This window comes from Mastacembelus armatus, chromosome 7, assembly GCF_900324485.2.
Source record: "Mastacembelus armatus chromosome 7, fMasArm1.2, whole genome shotgun sequence".
In the NCBI taxonomy this organism is placed as follows: Eukaryota; Metazoa; Chordata; class Actinopteri; order Synbranchiformes; family Mastacembelidae; genus Mastacembelus; species Mastacembelus armatus.
In genome coordinates this window covers 10,734,072-10,756,402 of record NC_046639.1, presented here as the reverse complement: position 1 = coordinate 10,756,402, position 22,331 = coordinate 10,734,072, and the positions used below count along the sequence as shown (strand labels likewise).

Genomic DNA, 22,331 nt, shown 5'->3' with positions numbered 1-22,331 from the left:
TGAGAGCCATTATCTACAAATGGCGAAAACATGAACAGTGGAGAACCTTCCCAGGAGTGGCCGGCAGACCAAAATTACCTCGAGCGCAGCGACGACTCATCCAAGAGGTCCCAAAAGACCCCACCACAACATCCAAAGAACTGCAGTCCTCACTTGCAGTTAAGGTCACTGTTCATGACTCCACCATAAGAACGAGACTGGGCAAAAATGGTCTACATGGCAGAGTTCCAAGACGAAAACCGCTGCTGAGCAAAAAGAACATAAAGGCTCGTCTCAGTTTTGCCAGAAAACATCTTGATGATCCCCAAGACTTTTGGGAAAATACTCTGTGGACTGATGAGACAAAAGTTGAACTTTTTGGAAGATGTGTGTCCCATTACGTCTGGTGTAAAAGTAACACCACATTTCAGAAATACAACATCTTCCCAACAGTAAAATATGGTGGTGGTAGTGTGATGGTCTGGGGGTGTTTTGCTGCTTCAGGACCTGGAAGACTTGCTGTGATAATTGGAACCATGAATTCTACTGTCTACCAAAAAATCCTGAAGGAGAATGTCCGGCCATCTGTTCGTGACTTCAAGCTGAAAGCAAACTTGGGTTCTGCACCAGGACAATGATCCAAAACACACCAGCAAGTCCACCTCTGAAATGGCTGAAGGAAAAACAAAATAAAGAATTTGGAGTGGCCTAGTCGAAGTCCTGACTTGAATACGATTGAGATGCTGTGGCATTACATTAAAAAGGCAGTTCATGCTCAAAAATCCTCCAATGTGGCTGAGTAACAATTCTGCAAAGATGAGTGGGCCAAAATTCCTCCACAGCGCTGTAACACTCATTGCAAGTTATCGCAAATGCTTGATTGCGGTTGTTACTGCTAAGGGTGGCCCAACCAGTTATTAGGTTTAGGGGGCAAACACTTTTTCACACAGGGCCATGTAGTTTTGGATTTTGTTTTCCCTTAATAAAAACCTTCATTTAAAAACTGCATGATGTGTTATCTTTGACTATTTAAATTTGTTTGATCTGAAACATCTAGTGTGATAAACATGTAAAGAAATCAGGACTCACTTTCATAAATACTTCCACTGTATAATCAGTCAGTGCAATAAGAAGAGGTAGGTTGTTGCAGAATCATGAAAAATTAAATAATTTTTGACTTTCACTTTGTTAAAGAAAATAAGACTTTTATCTGAAAAAAATTGAAATAATTAGTAAGGAATTACAGTGAACACAAATACTGCAAACGAGTAAAGATACTCCAAAAAGGACAAATGTAGCAGAGTCTAGCTTTTGGTTTTACTTCACTGTCCGTTTTGGAGAATCTATATTCTGTAATTAGTGAATCGCCTGGTTTCCAAATACCTCAAAAGTATACTTAAGTACAGTACTTGAACACATGTACTCACTTTGGAGTGAGTTTTATCAGAAACATATCACAGTTATAGCAGCCAAGCCTTTGTTTTATGGAACTATGAAATATATTATCAACTAAATTAACTTCACTGCCATTTCCACAAACACTGGTTGGACTTTGGCTTAGTGACCTCGTAGTGCAACGGGGCAAACATGTTAACATTCAACAAGACACTTAAAATAAAACCACATACATGAGAACCTTTAAACCACAAAAAACTATTTATTTAAAAAATCATCTAGCAAACCCAAATGCGCCTGAAAGTGCCCACCATTCAACAGCCTTAGGCAATGTGCTTCTTAAACTGCTCAGTTCCATTTGTCTGAACCTTCTCCCAGAGACTAACACAGTTTGTGGAATCAGTGGGTAAAACTATAGTTATATATAGTTTTATACTCTATAGAGTGACAGATTTCATGAGCTTACACAAAAAATGTTCCAATTTTGTGGACATTGCTTTCACATTCAACCTTTGCAGAGATTCTAGTGCAAAAACATTTAAATTCTTGTTCAACTTCTTTTCCACCCTTACTTCTCCCAAAAATCTATCATTATCTCTCAATTTTCCCAGTGTTGAGCTAAAGTTTGCAGACACTGCACCTATTCGCAAGATTGGACACCTCCCTTCTCTATGCTCATTCTGTTATCAACCTAACCACAAACCTGAATATTTTAAGTGAATCATCATGAGCACTCATCTGTGTACAAGGGATATATAACAAGGACTGAGGGAGAGGGCGACTGGCCTGTTAACATGTGTCACTGACCAACCCCTATTGCAGCTCATTTCAATCACTGGGTCAGTCTGAATCATTCTCTGCTGCACCCTTGTCCCAGCTTTATCCTCCCATTTATATTCGTGTTGCCTTTTGATCATTGCACAGCTTCTCCTAATTCATATTTATATTGTGCATTGATTTGTCTACAGCTTGAAAGCGAGCGTCTGTATTTCCACACAGCACTTTAAAACTTGTCTTAAGAAGTTGCTTCCCTCCGGTTACAACAAAATTTATGCGTCGGCCATTTTGAGAGTACCGGAGACATTACTCGGTAACACTAGGAAGTGTCTTTATTAAGGATTACGAGTGGCAATGGGCCTCTGTAAAGAATAAATACTTCACCAGTGGCATACAGTACGTATAAAGGAGATGACACCATCTCTCTATTCATTTATATTTATTTTCGATTTTACTCGAGGAAGTCGGACTACAAGCTTCTATCGAGGCAGAAGTTCGCATCCGATTCGTACATTATTATTGCGAAAGGGCCAAAGCTTTTAGCTCATTTAACCCCACTTTAACATTTGTACAACCTTGACTGTGAAAACTAAACAACTGATTTTACTCCTTTTCTTTTGCCTCGAATTGACCACATCAAAGGGTGTCTGGATTAAAAGGCTTTAGTCAAATCTGAACCACATTAACCAAGATGAATGGATATGTAAAATACTTTGTTATATAGGTGGTGAAAAAGTATAAAAACAGGCAACGTAACTATTTAAAAACCTGGTTTAGACTAAAAAACAATTAGACTAACAAAAAATTCCAGTATTAAAACCAAGAACTAGACTTCAGCCCAACGAATCTGACGCTAACTTCAGTGTCTTCGTTTTCTGGGCGTTTCCAGGGTGACATCAGCAGTCCGCTGTGCGCTGACTGACACGTACTGTTTTGTTAAAAAAAAAAACAAAAAAAAACAGCCAGTCAGCTCGAAGCACAGAGGCCAGAGGTAGGTAAATTATGTTAGCATGTAGTGGAAATGTTTTTGGTGTGTCGGGTTAATGCTGGCTGAAACATTAGCAACGGTATCTGACGAAGACAGAACTAGCCGTCGAATTATGTTGACAGTCGAGTTAACGGTAGCTAGCTAGCTAGCTAGCTAGGCTGCTCGTTATTAATGGTAATGGCTACTGGTTAGCAACGTTAGCTGTTAATATGATAGTCGCATGCGTCAAACTGTTTTTGCTGAATGACGGTGGCTCACTGGCCTGGCCATAAATATGTATTTAATGTGTTGTCACATAACACCGCCAGCACGAATGACAGTATGTTGCCATTATTGTTATAGCACTTAACACGACATTTTGCGTCAACCATTTGTGTAACTTAGTTAATGTTTCAGGCCTAATCTAACTTACATGCACTAGTGATCTGCTGCGAAATGTGTGTCTACTAGGGGTGGTAGCAATGGTTAGAGTATTTATTTTCACCAAGTAACTTAACTAGCATGTGAAGATGTCAACCTGAACAGAATCTGTAATTTAGCCGTTCGACATCTGCTAAATGTAAATGCATTGTTAGAAGTACAACTCTAACCTTTTAAATATAGAGTGGAAGTATAAAATATAATGTCGGTTTCATTTTGACAGCAAAAAGTGGAGTTGAAGTATAATCACCTGATTTACTTTTCAGAGGAAACGTTATTTGATCGAAAATATCTTGAGATCGCAACGCCTGGCACCATCATGAACGTGTTTGACCGTAACATTAACATTGATGCTCTCTTCAAGTTCTCCCAAATGTACGTAAGCATTCAGTAGATTCCAATGTGATGTCAGTCTTGTATTTTATCTACTTTAACTGAAGTTTAAACCTGTCATGCCCTGTTCATTGTAATCTATTTTTACAGATCTCATTCCACCCAGGTGCACTTGAAGAATGTGTACTCCAGCCTGACAGTCTGTATGTTTCTGGCTGCGGCTGGCTCCTATGTCCATGTCGTCATGCGACTCTTTCAGGTGACATTAACTAGATGATAGGACTGTACAGTGATACAGAAAAGGAAGAAGTTACTTTGGAATTATCATTTATGTTTACTTCTGTTCTTAAATTATGATCAGATCATCATCTATTTTGCAAATATGAGCAAACACAGTCTATTTTACCTAACAACACACACAGGGTAGTAATCGTGTCTATACTGAATACATTATACAAACACCCACAATGTTGATTGAAAAAAGTAAGTGAACCTTTTGTCACTGTAGGCTTGATGTTTGCTTTAACACACAACACTTCAGGGAAACTGTTTTATGGACATGTAGCACTACATATGGTGAATAAAGGACATTGCATAACAACATGAAATAATCATCCCAACAGTGAATTACAGTGAAGGGAGCATCATGATTTGGAGCTTCTTTGCTACCTCTGGGTCTGGACAGCTGCGCTCATTCAGGGGAAAATTAGTTCCTACCTTTATCTAAGTATTTTCCAGGATAATGTCAGGGTGGAGTTCCATCAAGCTGAAGCTCAGTTGAATTTGGGTGAAGCAATGACCAATAAACACTGAAATATATTTACTGCGGAATGACTTCATCAAAAGAAAGTTGATCTAGCCAGACCTCGGACCTTAGCCCAACACAGAAGCTGTGCCGTGAGCACTGAGCACTGGCACCGAACTTGAGAGGGTTTGGAATGAAGAATGGCAGAAAGTCCCCCAATCCAGGTGTGCAAAGCTTGTTATGTCATACCCCAAAAGACTCAAGGCTAGATATTTGTGATATTTCAGTATTCCCCCCTTTTAATCCATTTACAGACAATCCGAAAATTCAGTTTTCACTTTGTCATTATGTGGTACTGAGTGTAGATTAATGAGAAAAAAATTAATTGCAACAATTGTAGAATCAGACTGGAGCATAACAAAATTGAAAAAAAAGTAAAGGTGGTCTGAATACTTTCTGAATGCACTGTATATGTACTTAATTGCTTTCTCCTAAGAGTCAGGCTGAGCTTGTTTGAAGTTACTGTTGGCAAAGAAGTTTCGACCAGTTTTTAGGTCCATGGGTTTACTTACTTTTTCCAACAGCACCATGCATGTTTAATGGGTGTGTTCAATAAAGACATAAATGATTGCAATTGTTAATGTCTGAGATTAGTCGCACAGTCTTTGTCTGTATTTGGCACTTAGTTGAAGGTTATATCAGCTTTAACAATAGTAAAATGATCTGATATTTGGAATTGTGTAGATGGTTTAATGTTGCAGTCCAGCTAAATGCAAGTCCAGGGTTTGTTTGCCAAAAGTCGTAAGCTACCCAGGATCCTAATACATCTCTCTCCCTATGAGCAATTTAGTAAGTACTTGAAGTAAACAATAACCATGCTATTGGCTGTGAAGTTTAGCAGCCCTTGTTCTCTGAAGGGGAATGTTTTACTTCAGGAAATTGTATGCATTTTTTCTGATTTCATAGACTTTTATTGTAGTTGAGATGGACCACCTGCATTAAGAAGCACTGGAAGTCAGTGTCTTGTGTTTAAAGTTTAAATTATTTGGTCATTTACATAAGCATTGTCTTAACTGAGCCCATATTTTGTTGCTTATTCACCTCTAATGGTGTTTTATGTCATAACAGTATATACGCCTGGAGAAGACAGGGAAACTGAGCTGAACAGATTGTGTGTGTGTGAGTGCATGAAGGATACTCTGTAACATAATATTAGAACTTGAAATCATTGTTGCTACCACCATCCTCTGTTGTTTTTGTGGGATCAAGCCAAAGCAAATTTATTCACCGAACACTGATACAGATACATGCTTTACAGATTGATAAAACAGTAACAGTATTACAGTAACATTTTAGATTACATTTGGATCATCATATGTGGAGAAGATTAGGTTTGAAGTGACAAAAATGGTGCAAAAACGAATAAATAAATAAATAAAATTGAGGAGCATCAAAGTCCAAGATATAGCATTTACATGTGGAAGGACAAAAAGTGACAAAAGTGTCCTTGTCTGCTACACCATTGCCCATAATAATAACATTTATGTTGCACGTTAGGACTCTGTAATTATTTTACAGGCAGTACGTGTCTGCTATCTGAATGTTAGTCACTGAGATTGAACTTGAGTCATCCTCAAGGACTTTTTATGTCACCTTGCTGGAATCCTGATGCTCCCTGGAATCCTGAGATGTTGTTGCCATAGTTTTACCTTGTCTCCTTGTTCTCAGGGTGGTGTGCTGTCTGTGCTCTGCTCCCTGGGCATGATGTTCTGGCTGGCCATGACACCACACAGCCCTGATACAGAGAAGAAGAGACTGGCTATCCTCGCAGGATTTGCCTTCCTCACAGGTAGTTTGAATGTAAACTGAGCTGAATCTCTCTTATCTGCTGGTACTGTAAGAGTCTGAGAGGAGTGTTTGCCTTTCTCTCCCTCTCTCCAGGTGTTGGCCTCGGCCCCACACTGGACTTTGTCATTGCTATCAATCCGAGGTATGTTAAAGCTTGCTCAGTGTTTAACATCTGCATGTATGCAGTTAACAGCTGGCTGAATAAAAAGTAAACATCATAACCAAAAATCTTTAAACAGCAATGTTAAGCCTAAACAACAAATGTGAGCAGTATTGTGATGAATGTAGCTGCCTTGCTGTGGGTCTGTACACATAATCAAATAGTTTGTTTTGGTTTGTTTCTCCTCAGCATCATTGTGACAGCTTTCATGGGAACCTCTGTGATTTTCATTTGCTTCACTCTCAGCGCCCTCTATGCCAAACGCAGGGCCTACCTGTTCCTTGGGGGTAAGGAAAGTCTTTTATTGTTGGACACGACTGTGACAAATGTGCTCTAACACGGACATTTGTTTGGTCTGTGAGAGAAATGCCATTTTCTGTAATCTATTAATACTTCTTTCCAGGCACGCTGATGTCTGGCCTTTCCATCCTGTTCCTGATGTCTGTGATGAACATGTTCTTCGGATCGCTGATGCTGTTTAAAGTGATTAGACACCCTCACTGACCTAAAGTTTGACCAGGTGTCTGCCTCACTGTGCAGTTTAAATCAAGTCTTTTGTGTATGTCCATTGACAGGCACACATGTACCTCGGGCTGCTCATCATGTGCGGCTTTGTGCTGTTTGACACTCAGCTCATCATTGAGAAAGCAGAGAACGGTGATAAGGACTATGTCTGGTGAGGACATGCATGGTGAATTCTGTGTATCCATACCTTCTCCTAACCAAATACCGTGTAAACATGTTAACCCATAGTGAGATGTACAACTGAGCATCAGTTCCTACAAAAAAAAAAAACACACTAGAAAATAACTACATATAACTTTTCAAAAGGGATACATCAATGCAGCCATTAGAGTGCAGCCTTCATTCAGAGATACTCGATTATGTATGGTAGTGTTTTTTTTTTTTTTTGGTTGGTTGGTTTTTTTTTTTTTTCTACCATTCTGAACTAACATAATATGCTAATATATTTTTATAGGCACTGTGTGGACCTGTTCCTTGATTTCATCACCATCTTTAGGAAACTGATGGTCATCCTCGCCTTGAATGATAAGGTATTGAGTTTATTGCATAATCCTACCTTTTTAAAAGCTAAAGAACAAGTCTGGTGATGTTCTATATTTTTATTATTCTCAACAAATCCAATGAGAAAGCATAATCAATAGTGTATTGACGTTACTAACAAATGATAGCTGTGTAGTCAAAGCCTAAGATCTACTTTGAGTTATGGGTTCCTTCATTATCATATCCTGAATTTCCCCTTGGGCATAAATAAAGTTTATCTTATCTAACACATACAGTTTGATATGTCCCATTCTGTTGCCATAGATACTCACTAGGGAACAAATGTGGATTAATCTGCCACCGGCAGTTGTCCCCAGCAAATGTGATGAAGTTACTTAAAAACTCTGCTTCCCAGTTCTTTCTAGGAAATGATTTGGCCTTTGATGAATGAAACAATATACTTCTAACCTGTTATATTCAGTGGGCTCTGGGATAATAGCCACAGACACACAGAAATGGACAAGCACATTATCAGTTTTGGTCTTTTCATGGGATTTGTTGACTAACAAAAATATAGGTTATTATGAGCCTCAACCTTTTGCGTTTGAGTATTTTTAAAATAGTGTGGATAACATGCTATTTTAAAATCGTTGGGTCACCCCCCAAAAAAAACAAACAAAAAACATATTTTCGTAGTTGCTGAGAAAGTTTGTGGTGCATAAATCTTTAAAACGAACAGCTTTAATGGAACATCTTTTCAAAAAACAATATCCATTCAGACTTTGAATCTGGTCTGAGACTCTGAGCAGTTTTTATTGGATCTACTTTTCACCAAAGAAATGGGTCCTGATAGTGATGTGACTTATCACTGCTTTGTGCTTCACAAATAGGAGTTTCTTCACCACATCACTGTATTCAGTGGTGAACACTAGCTGACATTTGTCCAAACTGGCTCAAAACTTCAAAAATGTAGAATTATTCCATATTGGACAAAAAGCAAATATTACAGAGAAGTCCGAAAACTGAATATAAATGTGTGTTGCAAAACAGGATCCCTCAGATGTATTTGGTGACCCTGGTTATGATGGATGGGGACTTTGAATTAAAAGTCTATATTTTGTTCATTTTCTTTCTTTTGTACATTTACTGGCCCAGTTCTGCTGGAGGTTTCTCCTGATGGAGTTTTTCCTCTCTACAGCCACCATGTGCTTGCTCATAAGGGATTTGTTAGATTTTGTGAATTGCCTTGAGGTGATTGTATTGTGATTTCGCGCTATACAAATAAATAGAAAAGAAATTGAACTTACCTCAGTGAGATTTTGATATCAGAGCTTATATTTGCAATGGAGTATTTTTACATTGGTGTTGAAATGATGATTGTAAAAGATCTCAGCATTTCTACAAGTGATTAAGTGGCGCAAGTTTCACAATTGGATATCTCAAAATTATCAGCACATTATCTAAACATCTGCATCGTGACACCACTTGAGTAAAATGAGTGTTCATTTTAAAACTTTTTAATGAAACTAATATTTCTTTGTCAGGACAAGAAGAAGGAAAAGAAGTAAAGAACCTTTGAATACCAGGAAGTTAAAAACAATCTGTCAGAAAAGGCGCAATTTGCATTGCATTTGGTGCTTTTCACTTTCTGTCTTCATTTGTTGAATTAACTCCTACATGGTCTTATATTTGATTTATTTTTGAAACTTAAAACAAGGGTTAAATGTACGTATATAATTCACTAACACTAGTCCCAAACATGTCTGTAAATGGAGTATAGACTAATGCTGCAGTGATAATGCTTGGCCTGTAGAGGGGAGCGCTGCCACACGAAGGCTCCTAGAAGCTGAGCAGCACTTGATGATTTTCATGTTATACTTCGTGCCATAAATTAATGACATCATAGGATCCTTAAATGGGTCATGTGAGCGTTTGAGATGAATAGTTTTATTTCAGTTATGTAATTTCAGTTGTTGATTTGCTTATTTATAGTTTTCTTCAGTACATTTCTTTAGTGGAGTTTCACAAGATATGGTGTCCCATGATTCTGACAACAGATCATCTTTCAATAATTGCCCTCTAATTGTTTTGTTCTGGAGTTTGTGTTTTGTGACCAACATTTGGAGTAAGAAGGATGGCAGCCTGTACACTCATTCAGATGGACTTGCAGCCACTCTGTGGTCTGGATGTTGGATTTGGCTGGTGAGCATCTGTGCCATCTGACCCTATTTTCAACTTGGATAGCAAAGACAGGCGAGTTAGTCAGACCACTCCCCTTGTAAATTTCTCTCTCAAGTATCTGTTGTCTAGAAATTAGTTTGCCAAATGATGTGATATTAACCTTACAATTTGGCATTGCTATGTTTTTTGAAAGTGTATACTGTGAAGAATTTATTCTATTGATGTAAAATTGAAACTAATAATTTGATACATTTGCTCAAATAAATGTGTTGAAGATACTGAAACAAAGTGATCATGTCTTCACTTGGTATGAGGCAAATGCTCCCTGCATATTTCCAGCTTCTCTAAATAGTGGAAGATGTAAGCAAACGCATCACCTAGTGGAGCTTGAAGTAGTAAAAAAAAAATGGTAATAGCAAAGCAGAAAATGTCACCTATTTTAAAAAAAAAACAAAAAAAACTATAGACCTGTATACCTAGTTAAAAAAAAGAAACAACTAAATCAAAACATTTTAATTAGAAAGTTGAAAAACGGCAGTAGGTACATAGGCTCTCTATTGGCTAGGGAACAAACAGCAACAGAGATGTTGAAATACGATATGAACATAATCTACTAAGCGAAGAGACTAATTTTCACAGAAAGATTACAAAAAAAAAGACCGCAAATGATGTACACTTAAATAAATAGAAATACATATTCATTGAATAATGTAGCCATTTATTTTATCTATGTCATTATTGCTGGTATATATTACCTTTAAATGTATTATGACTTAAAACAGACATATTCGGACAACCTTCCTCAGTCGCAAAACAATATCAACATGATCAATAAAATCATTTATACATTTAAAATTGTGATGCATGAGTTTATCAATAAAGAATCACAGACAGGAGCTTTTTTTTTTTAAGAGATATCTTTTTTTCAATACATGATGTGATGCCAAGAACAGAGCAGATGTATTGATACAGTACAGTACGTCAGCGCTTCACTGCTTCTTGGTGTACAACAAAGATCTGTCTACCAGGATGAGAAGAACAAAAGAAAGGGTGCTTGAACAACTACCGGGAGTGACAATGTTTTGTGCTAATTGTTAGCTTGGCCATGCGGTTTGTAGTCCTGTATACATTAATTAAACAGAAGCATCCACAGTCCATTCTGATTGTGAAAAGTGAACTACCAATACTATTTAGGTGGCTTTTGGCTTCATGTTTTTTGGAAATCCTGAGGAGAAGTCTAACAGATCCGCTTTCCAGTTGCAATAGAGAAACACCTGATGAAACTTCACCAGAATATTCTCAGGGCCATCACCAGGTGAACACAGTTTCTTTTCCTCAAAGGGGGGCAGGTCAGCAGCATTTAGAGTACAGCCAGCATCCAGGAGACATGTTCAGAGCCGTGCTGAATCTTATTGTCTGGATGAGCATGTGTCTGCCCAGTCCTTTTAGTTGCCCCCCCCTTCCCTTGCTCCTTGGCTAGATCATCCTTGGCTGCCGCAGGATGACAGACTGTCGTACAGAGAATCACTGAGAGACTCGGGGGTCTCCAAGACCTGAGGGCGGCTTGGGGAGAGGGCTTCCTCTGGCCGCTCCCTGAGCAGCTCCAGCCCAGCCTCCCGGCTCATCTCAGGGACATTTGGAGTGCGAGTCTTTCCTCTGCGGCTCATTCCTAACTGGGTAGGAACGGGCAGGCTGCCTGCATCAACCATCCGGCTGGAGGATGGACCACCTGCCTTCTGCTGACAGAATAGAAAGATGTGGGGAACATTTTAGGTCATTTGTTTCATCTCATGTAATTCTGCCAGGTGCAAAAAAAAAAAGGGGGGGGGGTTCAGAAATAATTAGTGAATATTTAATTTTGCGCTCAACTTCTAAAGGAAGATTGTGCTTTTGTGTGGAAAATATGAGTGCAGATTTTCAAATATATCTCTGCGTTACTGCCTGCAAAGTATACACAGTCCTTGTGACCCAGACAAGTCCTGCCTGGCATTAAAGGTACAACATGTAATATTGCACTTTATTAACAGAAATCTATTAGTTGGGGCTTAGTGATGCAGGTGTTTGCACGGGCACATGGTGACTCAATGAGCTGTTGCAGAGATGAAAATGGCAGAAGAAGAATTTTTATTATATTATGTGGATAGTGGTTTTAACACATGCAGCCGAAGTATTATCTGATCTGATTAATTGGAAACAAAATTGACAGATTAATCAATTTTTAAAATAATTGTTTGTTACAATTATTAATTGTTTGTTTGTGAACATCTTCATTAGATAGAAGCAAGTATAATAAGCTGGGTAACATTTTATTTTATAGGTCCTACATTTTCCAGTTCATTTCCTGAAAACACCAACATTTCTTAAAATTATTTTCTAGTTTTTCCTTAAAAACTTGAATATTACAACCAATATTAGTACCAAATTGCGTAGACCTTATAAATTAGAACAAAATACCAGCTTGTTTTTAAAAAAATGAGAAAAGTTTCCAGGAAATCAGCTGGAAAATATTGGACCCCAAAACATGAAGTGCTATTGTTTTTCCCACCACAAGTAAAGCACTTCTCTTTTCCAGATTTAACCAAAAAAAAAGACAAAATAGACTAATTCATTTAACTTTATTTGAAACAGATAAATCCTGAATCTCACCGACACTCAACTAAACTGCCATCCCTACCCCTCTGAATGGTGATCCAAAAGAAACTGCCTCCTCCTCTTCCTCCTCTACTGCCAGGTAAACCTCTGCAGGTCCTGCTGGGGTCTTCAGGTTAGGGAAGGTCCAAGTCTTGGAGCGAGGAGAAAACATATTCGCTCCATGGGCCTCTTTGTCTGTAGATGGATGGATTAAAGACATGTTTTAATCTATCTTTCACATATCACAGGAGGACTGTCTCCTTTGGGTTGTTATATTACAATACATAATCCACCATCAGTGGCACAATTGTCTAAATTCCCATTTCACAAGGAAGGTTACGACTGCTTTTATATGGATTTTCTCTTAAAGCTAAGAACTTCTGTTGACAGGAAAGTATCCACAGAGAAGCCAATTTTTACCATTCTACCTAAACATCAACAGATATCCTAAAAAAAAAAAAAAAATCTCTCTTATGACATTTCTTGTTATAAATATCCGTTTTTCTGTGTATCTGAGTGCAGTATAATTATGCGGACTACATCACAGTACTAAGTAAAAGGTATAGCAAAGTAAAGCATTACTGCAGTATTAACGTCTGACAATGTTCTATATGACCAGATCTCTTCAAGCTGTTGCTGTGTGTCAGCACCTTCACGGATGACGCTGGCCGAGCTCTTTCCTTCTAGCACAGAGCCATACTGAATGGTGGGAATCAACTGCCTGTGTGGCCCATAGCACTCTTCCTGTGACGTTAGCTCTCTGTCCAGGGTGTGGGCGCGCCGCACAGCCCTCCCTGGGGAGCCGGAGGAGTGCTGCTCGGCCCCGGCTTTCGTCTTGGACAGGCCCCGTGCTGCAGCACCGCTGCTGCAGTCAGGCAGGGGGAATGTACCAATACCACTGTCCAAGGTGTATGTGGAAGCACCAGAACCTGCAGAGGAAAGAAAAGAAGGTGATTCAGTGACAAACTCACATGGGAATGCATAAATGGAAAAAAAAAGCCACAAAAAATAAATGCTGTGATTTAAAAAAAAATTATATTTGCCATATATATTTGCTGAGAAAATGCAGAGGAAGAGGTAACATTGCAAATGAATAAATTTCACACTATTTATCTTTCACTGCAGCCCTTGAATTGATTTTCCTTGGACGTGTGGCCTAGTTTGTTTAACTTTGATATGCTAATAAAGGTGTGAGCCAATTTATTTCCCCTCAATATGCAAATTATGTGTTTCAGTCAAGGCCTTAAGGACTGTCACAGATTTGCACTGCTGGAAAAAGTTACTCTGATCCTGTACTTTGTATTTCAAAAGTGGATTTACCATATTCCTTCAAAAAAACAAAAAAGCATTTCAAATGTGCCTTTAGCCACAGATATACATGTAGATATATATGTATAATGTAACAGAGGTACTTTATATACTGGTCAATGCAATATGTTTTAACAAATTATCATATGGAGTGTATAAGATATGATTCTGAAAAATAAGTAACTATTAAATACAGATGTAAAATGAATCCAGTGAATGCATAAGTTTTTATTTGCAGATACAATGTGGAGCAAAAAAATTATCAAAGCATGTTACAATTTAACATTATACTATACAAATTGTAAAACCATTGAACAAAATTTATGATTTTAGAGCAAAATTTAAAAAAAAAAAAATAAAGATAAAATTGTTTGGTCCATGACAGTGTAAAATTAAGTAAAGAAAAATGTCACAGTTTAAAAAAAGCCCATACCAATGTCAGTGAGTGTGGTTTGCTCTTATATCTGTCATAGCCCTCCCATAAATATTACAAAATGTATAATATTTGGCTCCTCTGAAATTCCTGGCAGACACCTCTTACCTGCAAAGTGTTGAGAGTGAACTGAATCAGCAAGGTTTTCATCTGACGTGATCTTGCCGAGTCTGTCTGATCCCTGATGAAGGAACAACAGAGTAGCAGATGGAGAAGTGAAAACAAGCTCTTCACAGTAAGGAGAAACCAGTCTACCAAATCTGATGCCAAATTTAGACCTAAAAGTTGATACTACTGTAGAACAAATCTTACTGATGCAATTCTGCAAAGCCTGACAGTTTGATAAATTAAATGAAAGTAGTGTTTTTCACATCCTCCTCCTTGTCAGTTTGTTTAATCACTAAATACTTGTCAGTCTATGTCTACAGAAAAATCAACTAAAGATGTACCTTGTCCATATCATCCCGGTTGCTGGTGTGACTGATGAGATCACTGTGCTGAGTGAACATGGGTTTGGAGGTCTTACAGTCAAATGAGAGCCGGCGCTGGGGCACACTGATCATGTCCTTCCCATCCACTCTATTGTTAACAGCACAGCACAAACCTTCAAATCAGAGCCCTATCTACAATACAATACAACAATATACAATATACAATATACAATACAATACAATATACAATATAATATCTACAATAACCTCAGGCATTTAAAAACATACTTAATAAAATTAGAGATGTTTTAGGTACATATACAGTGGGTACGGAAAGTATTCAGACCCCTTTAAATTTTTCACTCTTTGTGTCATTGCAGCAATTTGCCAAAATCAAAAAAGTTCATTTTATTTCTCATTAATGTACACTCAGCACCCCATCTTGACAGAAAAAAACAGAAATGTAGAAATTTTTGCAAATTTATTAAAAAAGAAAAACTGAAATATCACATGGTCATAAGTACTCAGACCCTTTGCAGTGACACTCACATTTAACTCACATGCTGTCCATTTCTTCTGATCCTCTTTGAGATGGTTCTGCTCCTTCATTGGAGTCCAGCTGTGTTTAATTAAACTGATTGGACTTGATTAGGAAAGGCACACACCTGTCTATATAAGACCTTACAGCTCACAGTGCATGTCAGAGCAAATGAGAATCATGAGGTCGAAGGAACTGCCCAAGGAGCTCAGAGACAGAATTGTGGCAAGGCACATATCTGGCCAAGGTTACAAAAGAATTTCTGCAGCACCCAAGGTTCCTAAGAGCACAGTGGCCTCCATAATCCTCAAATGGAAAAAGTTTGGGATGACCAGAACTCTTCCTAGACCTGGCTGTCCAGCCAAACTAAGCAATCGTGGGAGAAGAGCCTTGGTGAGAGAGGTAAAGAAGAACCCAAAGATCACTGTGGCTGAGCTCCAGAGATGCAGTAGGGAGATGGGTGAAAGTTCCACAAAGTCAACAATCACTGCAGCCCTCCACCAGTCGGGGCTTTATGGCAGAATGGCCCGACGGAAGCCTCTCCTCAGTGCAAGACACAAGCCTTCATAGATTTTGCCAAAAAACACATGAAGGACTCCCAGACTATGAAAAATAAGATTCTCTGGTCTGATGAGACCAAGATTGAACTTTTTGGCGTTAATTCTAAGCAGTATGGGTGGAGAAAACCAGGCACTGCTCATCACTGCCCAATACAATCCCTACAGTGAAACATGGTGGTGGAAGCATCATGTTGTGTTTTTCAGCTGCAGGGACAGGACGACTGGTTGCATTTGAAGGAAAGATGAATGCGGCCAAGTACAGAGATATCCTGGAAGAAAACCTCTTCCAGAGTGCTCAGGATCTCAGACTGGGCCGAAGGTTCACCTTTCAACAGGACAATGACCCTAAGCACACAGCTAAAATAACAAAGCAGTGGCTTCGGAACAACTCTGTGAACGTTCTTGACTGGCCCAGCCAGAGCCCTGACCTAAACCCAATTGAGCATCTCTGGAGAGACCTGAAAATGGCTGTCCACCAACGTTCACCATCCAACCTGACAGAACTGGAGAGGATCTGCAAGGAAGAACGGCAGAGGATCCCCAAATCCAGGTGTGAAAAACTTGTTGCATCATTCCCAAGAAGACTCATGGCTGTACTAGCTCAAAAGGATGCTTCTACTCAATACTGAGCACAGGGTCTGAATACTTATGACCATGTGATATTTCAGTTTTTCTTTTTTAATAAATTTGCAAAAATGTCTACATTTCTGTTTTTTTCTGTCAAGATGGGGTGCTGAGTGTACATTAATGAGAAATAAAATGAACTTTTTTGATTTTGGCAAATGGCTGCAATGACACAAAGAGTGAAAAATTTAAAGGGGTCTGAATACTTTCCGTACCCACTGTACATCTTCACTGCTGAGAGTTAGTGAGAACATCGATTACATTGCTCCGGTCTGTTAAACATGAAGCTACAGCTGGGAAACTGTTAGCTCAACTTAGCAAAAAGACTGGTAAAAGGGAAATCAGCTAGCCCAAAGGTATCAACATCTAAGGGCCAAATTATGTTAGACAAGAAGCAGTTTGTGCCCCACCTTGTTCACCTGACCATGTTCAAAGGTGGAGTAAGTAAAAGTAGGCTGTCATAGAGGGGGGAGACATGACAACATATTTTCAGTGTCTCCTGAGATGAATTCACATTGCTAAACAAACAGTGACAGAAATAACTGTCAGCAAAAGAGAACAGAAAGAAGGTTTTGTTGAATGAACTGATTAATATGTTATCGATTTACAGGGGGCATTTCAAATAAATCACAAAAACAAACCAGAAAGAAAGGAAGAGACTAAGCAAACAGCAAATGATATACAACTAAATCACATCTATATACGTAACATAAGAAACTAAAAAAGAAAAGATAGGACAATGGGCGTGTTTTCCAAAATGTTAAACTGTTTTATTAAAAGCACAACTTTACAGTCTGGCTGTCCTTACTGAGTCCTCACCTGTTCAGCAGCTGCTGCATGAAGTTGTCAGAGCGCGCTCCCCTGTACATCACAGCCAGCTGTCCCTGAGCTTGGTCCATCACCACCTCACAGGAGTGACCCCTGCCTGACCTTTCCACGTACGCCCTCTCCTCCTCTAAGGCCCTCCTCAGCCCCTCTGCCTTCTCCATCAGAGTGGAGATGTTGAGACCTTCCACACCTTCTTTACACCTAGTGGCCATTTTCACAGAGTCCCTGCCCACTGAGGGAATGTTTATCTTCCACTCCTTCTTCTCGTCCTTTGCTTTGGTCGCATCTGTCTTGCGGTTCAGTGCAGGCAGCTTACTCTTCTTCAGGCCAAACCAGCTTGCGATGCCGTTGGAGGCTTTCTGCTTGACCTCACTGCCCTGCCCTCCTCTGTCTTGTTCCTGAAGCTTCAGCACATTCTCCTCAATGCCTTTCATCACCTTTTGCTCGATGGCTGACTGTGGACTAGGGACTGGCTGCAACGGTTTCTCCGCCTCAGATGTTGGCGGCCTTGGAGGAGGAGGTGGGAGGCTGTCTCCATATAGTGGGTTCTTTTTTCCCTTCCCACTTATCTTGGCTCTCTCCTCTGATTTTGATGAGTAACGTGGGGCCTCTGTGTACTTTCCCCCTCTGTGAACAGAAGGGCCCTGGCAGGGTTTGGATGGCGACTTTGGGGGGATTTTATTGGGGCTGTTGCTACTGTGAGGACCAATACCAGGTTTAATGTTATAGGCCAGATTCAGGGAGCCAGGGCACTTGATGATGTTGCGCAGTACCTGTGGAGCATCTGTGTTTGGGGATGGCAAACCTATTTTGCTCTTGGAGCTTTCTGTCTTGCTTGTACACAGTTCTGGTTTAACCACTGCTTGACCAGGAGGCTGAGATTTTACCGACTGTTCGTAAAGTGGAGTGGACCCCGGATACTTCAAGCCACCACTGCCACCTTTAGGTTTACCATCCAAAGAGTCTGTGTATTTTGAATGTCTCTGCTCCTCTTTATGAAGCTCTATGGGCCTCTCTGCTGTCTTACTCCTTTCTTCCCCACAGGAACATTGATCATTCACTGTGTCAACTGGTCTGAGGCCAACTTGTAAATCCTCAGAGCTCTTCAGTTTGCCCAGCGCAGCCAGCCTGTCTTTGAAAGCGTGATGACTGGAGTCAGCCTGGGACCTCGCTGACCCAGTCGCAGACCTCTTGGGAATAGAAGAGGAGTCACTCTTCCTTGCTGGTGGTGGGGGTGGCTGCTGGAGGACCTCAGAGTTCTCCACGTTGCCCACCCTTGTGCCCATCTCCTGTTTCTCTCTGGTTTGTGAGTAGTTACCTCTGCCCTGAGCTTTGCTGAGGGCAGATGAGTTAGGCAGGCTGTGATGGTTAACCCACACTGGGCTGTCTGAATCCTCATCATCATCTGATGTGGACTCAGATGTGGATGAGGACGACTGCTTTCGTTGAGGGAGGGGATTTAGGGCACTTTCTGGTAGAGATTTAACAAGCTTCCTCTCACCGCCATTCACCTTTGTTGGAGTTGGAAGTGTGGTTCTCTTCTCAAGGCCCTGTGTTTGTTCCTCCTCTCTAGAGTTGGCAGACATATCACAGACATTTTCATAATGAGGGATCCTCTGAGATACCTTGGGAGAGGATGAAGATGAGGGAGCTCCCATCTTTAAACCAGCACTAGCTTTAGGTGCAGATAGGCTGCTGTAGCTTATTTCCTTAGTTGGCAGGGAGCAAACATCTTCAGGCTGTGGTGGGGAGGTTGGGGCTGAGTGCGTGGCGGGGTAGGACTCAGACCTGGAAGGTGGAGGAGGGGGCTGCCTGCACCTCTCTGTTGTGGTGGCTCTGCGTGTGGGAACAGGAGAGTGGTACACCTCATAGTTGTTTGTGCGACAGGGGATTCGGGAGTTGCGGGTGAGCTGGGGGCTCAGACGGACAGCAGACGTTGAGGCCTGAGACTTCTCCCCTATCGAGGGAATCTTCAAGAACTTGAGCAATTTGGACGGAGAGTTGATGGCAGCGGCTTTGACATCGCTGAGGCAGGAGGGGATTGGGCTGACGGAGGCACCAGCTCGTACAGATGAGGCCTCCTGATCTGTATTGTCTTTCTCAGGCGTGGCTGAGGGGTCACTTGGCATGGCGCTGATGACAGAGGAGAGTGCCACACCATTGTGAACTCCATCACCACTCTCTGTGTCACAGTGGGGGATCTCTGTGCTCTCCTTCACAGAACTGGGCAGGTGGAAGGTGGGATAGAACCCAGTGAGCTCTTCAGAAGCACTAGTGATTAAGCAGCTCTCTGAGTTCTCCTGCGCCTGCTCCAGTCTCATGACCTCCAGGCTTGGATTGGCTGCTTCTGTGGCTGATGAGTGAGCGCCTGCTGGTTGCTGGTGGGCTTCATCCGTGGTGCATTGTTTAGATGGGGAAACAGACTCCGTTGGTCGGCTTTTACTGTGACATTCGCTCATAGCAGTGGTAGGAACTACATGGCTGTGGGTGGTGGAGTTGGCTTTTGAAGGACTACAGATGTGGTTGCATGGCTTTGGAGGACTGTCCTGGCTCCTCTTGCAGTGTAAACAGCAGGCATTTCCTCCCTCACACTTCACTGCCCCGTCACCGTTGACATGCTGGTGTGTGTCAGTGTCAGAGCAGGAGCAGTGGCAGTGTGCGTGGTGGGATTTGCACTGTAGCGGTACAGAATCCGCAGTGGCCAAAACCGCCTCTGTAGACATGAGCACCTGGCCATAGTCGCAGAACGGCAAGCTTGTGGTGGACGGGTGGAACTTCAAAGGGTCTGTCTCCTCCATCTTGCGCAAGACCTCCAGGATGTGTGCTTTCTTCTTGAAGAAGGGAGACAGGGCTTCCATGGACGCAGCTGGCCCACGAGGGCCTGGAGAGGCATGTTGTGTGCGGTAGCCATTTCCCTTTGGATAGAAAAATATCTCTATCAGCATACAATTCACTGCTGACACTTGATGACAGCCAAACAATTTAGTTAATCAAGACCTTTAAGTGTATGTGTATAGGAAATGAGTGCAGGAGAAATTAGCAGCATGGTCTTTTTTTTAAAGAACAACAGTGGAAAACAGAGTAAATGTCAGCAACGTGGTGGGGTGGGGGACTTTTGTCTCATCCAAAAGCTATGATATAATCCCACTATTTGAGTCTTAAAGTTTGGTAAAGGTTTGCTCTGATGGCTTTGTAATAACCACCTTGGCTTGTGCTTCAGTCTGCACAGGCTCCACCTGTTTGGCAGAGTCACTGTGCACCTGTGCATTGTAGTCTGGGAGGGGTCCTGTCTGCACCTGTAACAGGAGACACATGAGGCAATTATAATGACACAATACAGGCTATTGTATACACAGACAACTAAGAGCTACATTGACCTAGCATCTGAACAATGTAGAGCAGAGACAAAATGACAGATTCATTACTGGCTCAGCAGAATGAATCAGGATGAGGAGAAAGGTAAATTAGAAGCTCCCCTTGGTTACAAGAATTAGTGCTGTATGCTGAAAAGCAATTTAATACACTTACCCCAATACTGTACCTGAGTACATTTTTGAGGTACTATTTGAGTATTTCCATCTTCTGAAACTTTATACTTTTACACTACTATATTTCAAAGATAAACATTGGATAGGAAGTTAAGTTGACCTACCTGGTAGTGAGCAGTGGGGTGGTTGGGCAGTTTCTGCTGAAAAAGCTCACAAAGTGCTCGGTTTTGCCTCTCCAGGTCAAACACCAACATCTTCAGCTTGATACACTCCTCTCTCAGGTCCTGTTCAGTGACATACAAAGAAGTAAGAAAACCAATGTACTCCAGCATGTGGTGCTACAGAAAGCTAAAATCCAAACACAGAAGTCATAATATAGCTTCTTGTTACCTTTTGATTTAGCAGAGCTTGGACCACATGGTTGGCCACCTGATAAGAAAAGATCTACATTTTAGACATTGACTTGAGCTTTATTTACACAATACCTAATAGTGTCTATATTTATATATAGTGTGCAACATGAACTCACCTCATCCAAGCATCTCTCATAAGCTTCTCTCTGACTCTCATTTGCCAACATCAAAGCAGAATTCTCTGCCTGAAAAGGTAAAAAAAAAAACAAAAATGGTAGTATGAACAACACCTACTGAGAAGAGACAGGTGGTTTAGATGTAACATACAAATTAAATGAGAAAAGATAAAGACAGAAAGCTGAAATAAAAAAGAACAACCTCATTTGAATTCAGATGTAGTTTGTGAAGCGGATTACGCTTTGTTGGTTTACTCACCTCCAGCTCTTTCAGCCGGTCCATGAGCTCGCTGCTGTTATCCTCCAGATAAGACTCCACGTCTCCTTCCTCACCCTCCTCGTCCGAACCAAAGTCCTCATCACACATTCTCTGTTCAGTCTCATCAGACATCGTTCTCATCTGCAACACAGAAGGGGAGACTAAAACCTCTACAAAACCTTCCATACCCAAAGCAAGAAACACTGGCTGCTCTAGCATGTAACAACTCTAACAATAGGTGTTATGTTTTCCTGCCCTCTGCTGTAGCTGAAAGTGCATATGTAAACTGAGACAACACATTGTTTTCATTAAAATGAGAGTGTACACTTTAGATTTGGGTCAAACAGTAATTGCAAACAGTTCGGGAAATGTTTTAACCTACAGCTGTGCTGACAAAAGCTGTGATCCTGCTCCTGCAACAGCATAGTTTTTAGAAGTGAGAGGACAACAATGCCAGGGGTTCTGGCCAAAAGATGGACAGTGCCGCGGCAAGGTTTCTTTTGATCTGCAACGTGCCGCAGAACTTGCTGTTGATCAACTACTACATATTGAGGATTATAGAGCAAACACACTATACTATCCATCCTGCTTTGTTTTAGATAAATGATCTGTGTTGATAAGCCTTTGTGTACATATTTAGTACATCTCTCTGCTTTAGGTCTGCACCTTCAACAAATCCACAAATCAAACTGCAGCGCCACACTAAGCTCACAGACTGCCTGAGTCTGTTAGAGTGATACTCTGCAGGGCATATGGCTGAGGACCAGTCTAGTAGGCATGGCTCCAGGTGTGTCTCAGTGTGATTGTGTGTGTGTTGACTGTCAGAGCAGAGCAGAGCAGAGCAGAAGCACTTTAAAGGAAGTAGATGAGG

The 22,331-nt window shown here is 40.8% G+C and overlaps 2 protein-coding genes across 11 annotated transcripts in view; one reads left to right on the top strand and one right to left on the bottom strand.

Moving 5' to 3' along the window:
- The first annotated feature begins 2,522 nt into the window (after positions 1-2,522).
- tegt (testis enhanced gene transcript (BAX inhibitor 1)) lies at positions 2,523-10,115 on the top strand. 5 transcript variants are annotated; one of them, XM_026332095.2, is made up of 10 exons: positions 2,523-2,547; positions 3,826-3,934; positions 4,043-4,151; positions 6,366-6,486; positions 6,579-6,627; positions 6,835-6,932; positions 7,049-7,128; positions 7,221-7,321; positions 7,625-7,700; positions 9,195-10,115. In XM_026332095.2, exons 2-10 carry the CDS (start codon positions 3,879-3,881, stop codon positions 9,216-9,218), a joined length of 714 nt encoding a protein of 237 aa, XP_026187880.1. In that variant the 5' UTR covers positions 2,523-2,547; positions 3,826-3,878; the 3' UTR covers positions 9,219-10,115. The 5 variants fall into 5 exon arrangements, with proteins under 5 accessions (XP_026187880.1, XP_026187877.1, XP_026187878.1 ...); XM_026332092.2 differs by lacking the exon at positions 2,523-2,547 and adding an exon at positions 3,041-3,142; XM_026332093.2 differs by lacking the exon at positions 2,523-2,547 and adding an exon at positions 3,064-3,146.
- A 214-nt stretch (positions 10,116-10,329) lies between these two features.
- nckap5l (NCK-associated protein 5-like) overlaps positions 10,330-22,331 on the bottom strand; it is a 54,768-nt gene continuing 42,766 nt past the window's right edge. For 4 of the 6 annotated variants that reach the window (XM_026332082.2, XM_026332083.2, XM_026332080.2 and 1 more), the window contains 11 exons: positions 21,461-21,601; positions 21,202-21,270; positions 21,063-21,101; positions 20,837-20,956; positions 20,388-20,480; positions 17,176-20,099; positions 14,653-14,782; positions 14,312-14,384; positions 13,113-13,391; positions 12,506-12,657; positions 10,330-11,570 (listed from right to left, as the gene is read on the bottom strand). In XM_026332082.2, the coding sequence (XP_026187867.1) occupies positions 11,313-11,570; positions 12,506-12,657; positions 13,113-13,391; positions 14,312-14,384; positions 14,653-14,782; positions 17,176-20,099; positions 20,388-20,480; positions 20,837-20,956; positions 21,063-21,101; positions 21,202-21,270; positions 21,461-21,601 (4,278 nt within the window). In that variant the 3' untranslated portion in view covers positions 10,330-11,312. Of the gene's footprint in view, positions 11,571-12,505; positions 12,658-13,112; positions 13,392-14,311; positions 14,385-14,652; positions 14,783-16,766; positions 16,812-17,175; positions 20,100-20,387; positions 20,481-20,836; positions 20,957-21,062; positions 21,102-21,201; positions 21,271-21,460; positions 21,602-22,331 lie in introns of those variants that run through there. The other 2 variants (XM_026332085.2, XM_026332086.1) reach the window with 2 other exon arrangements.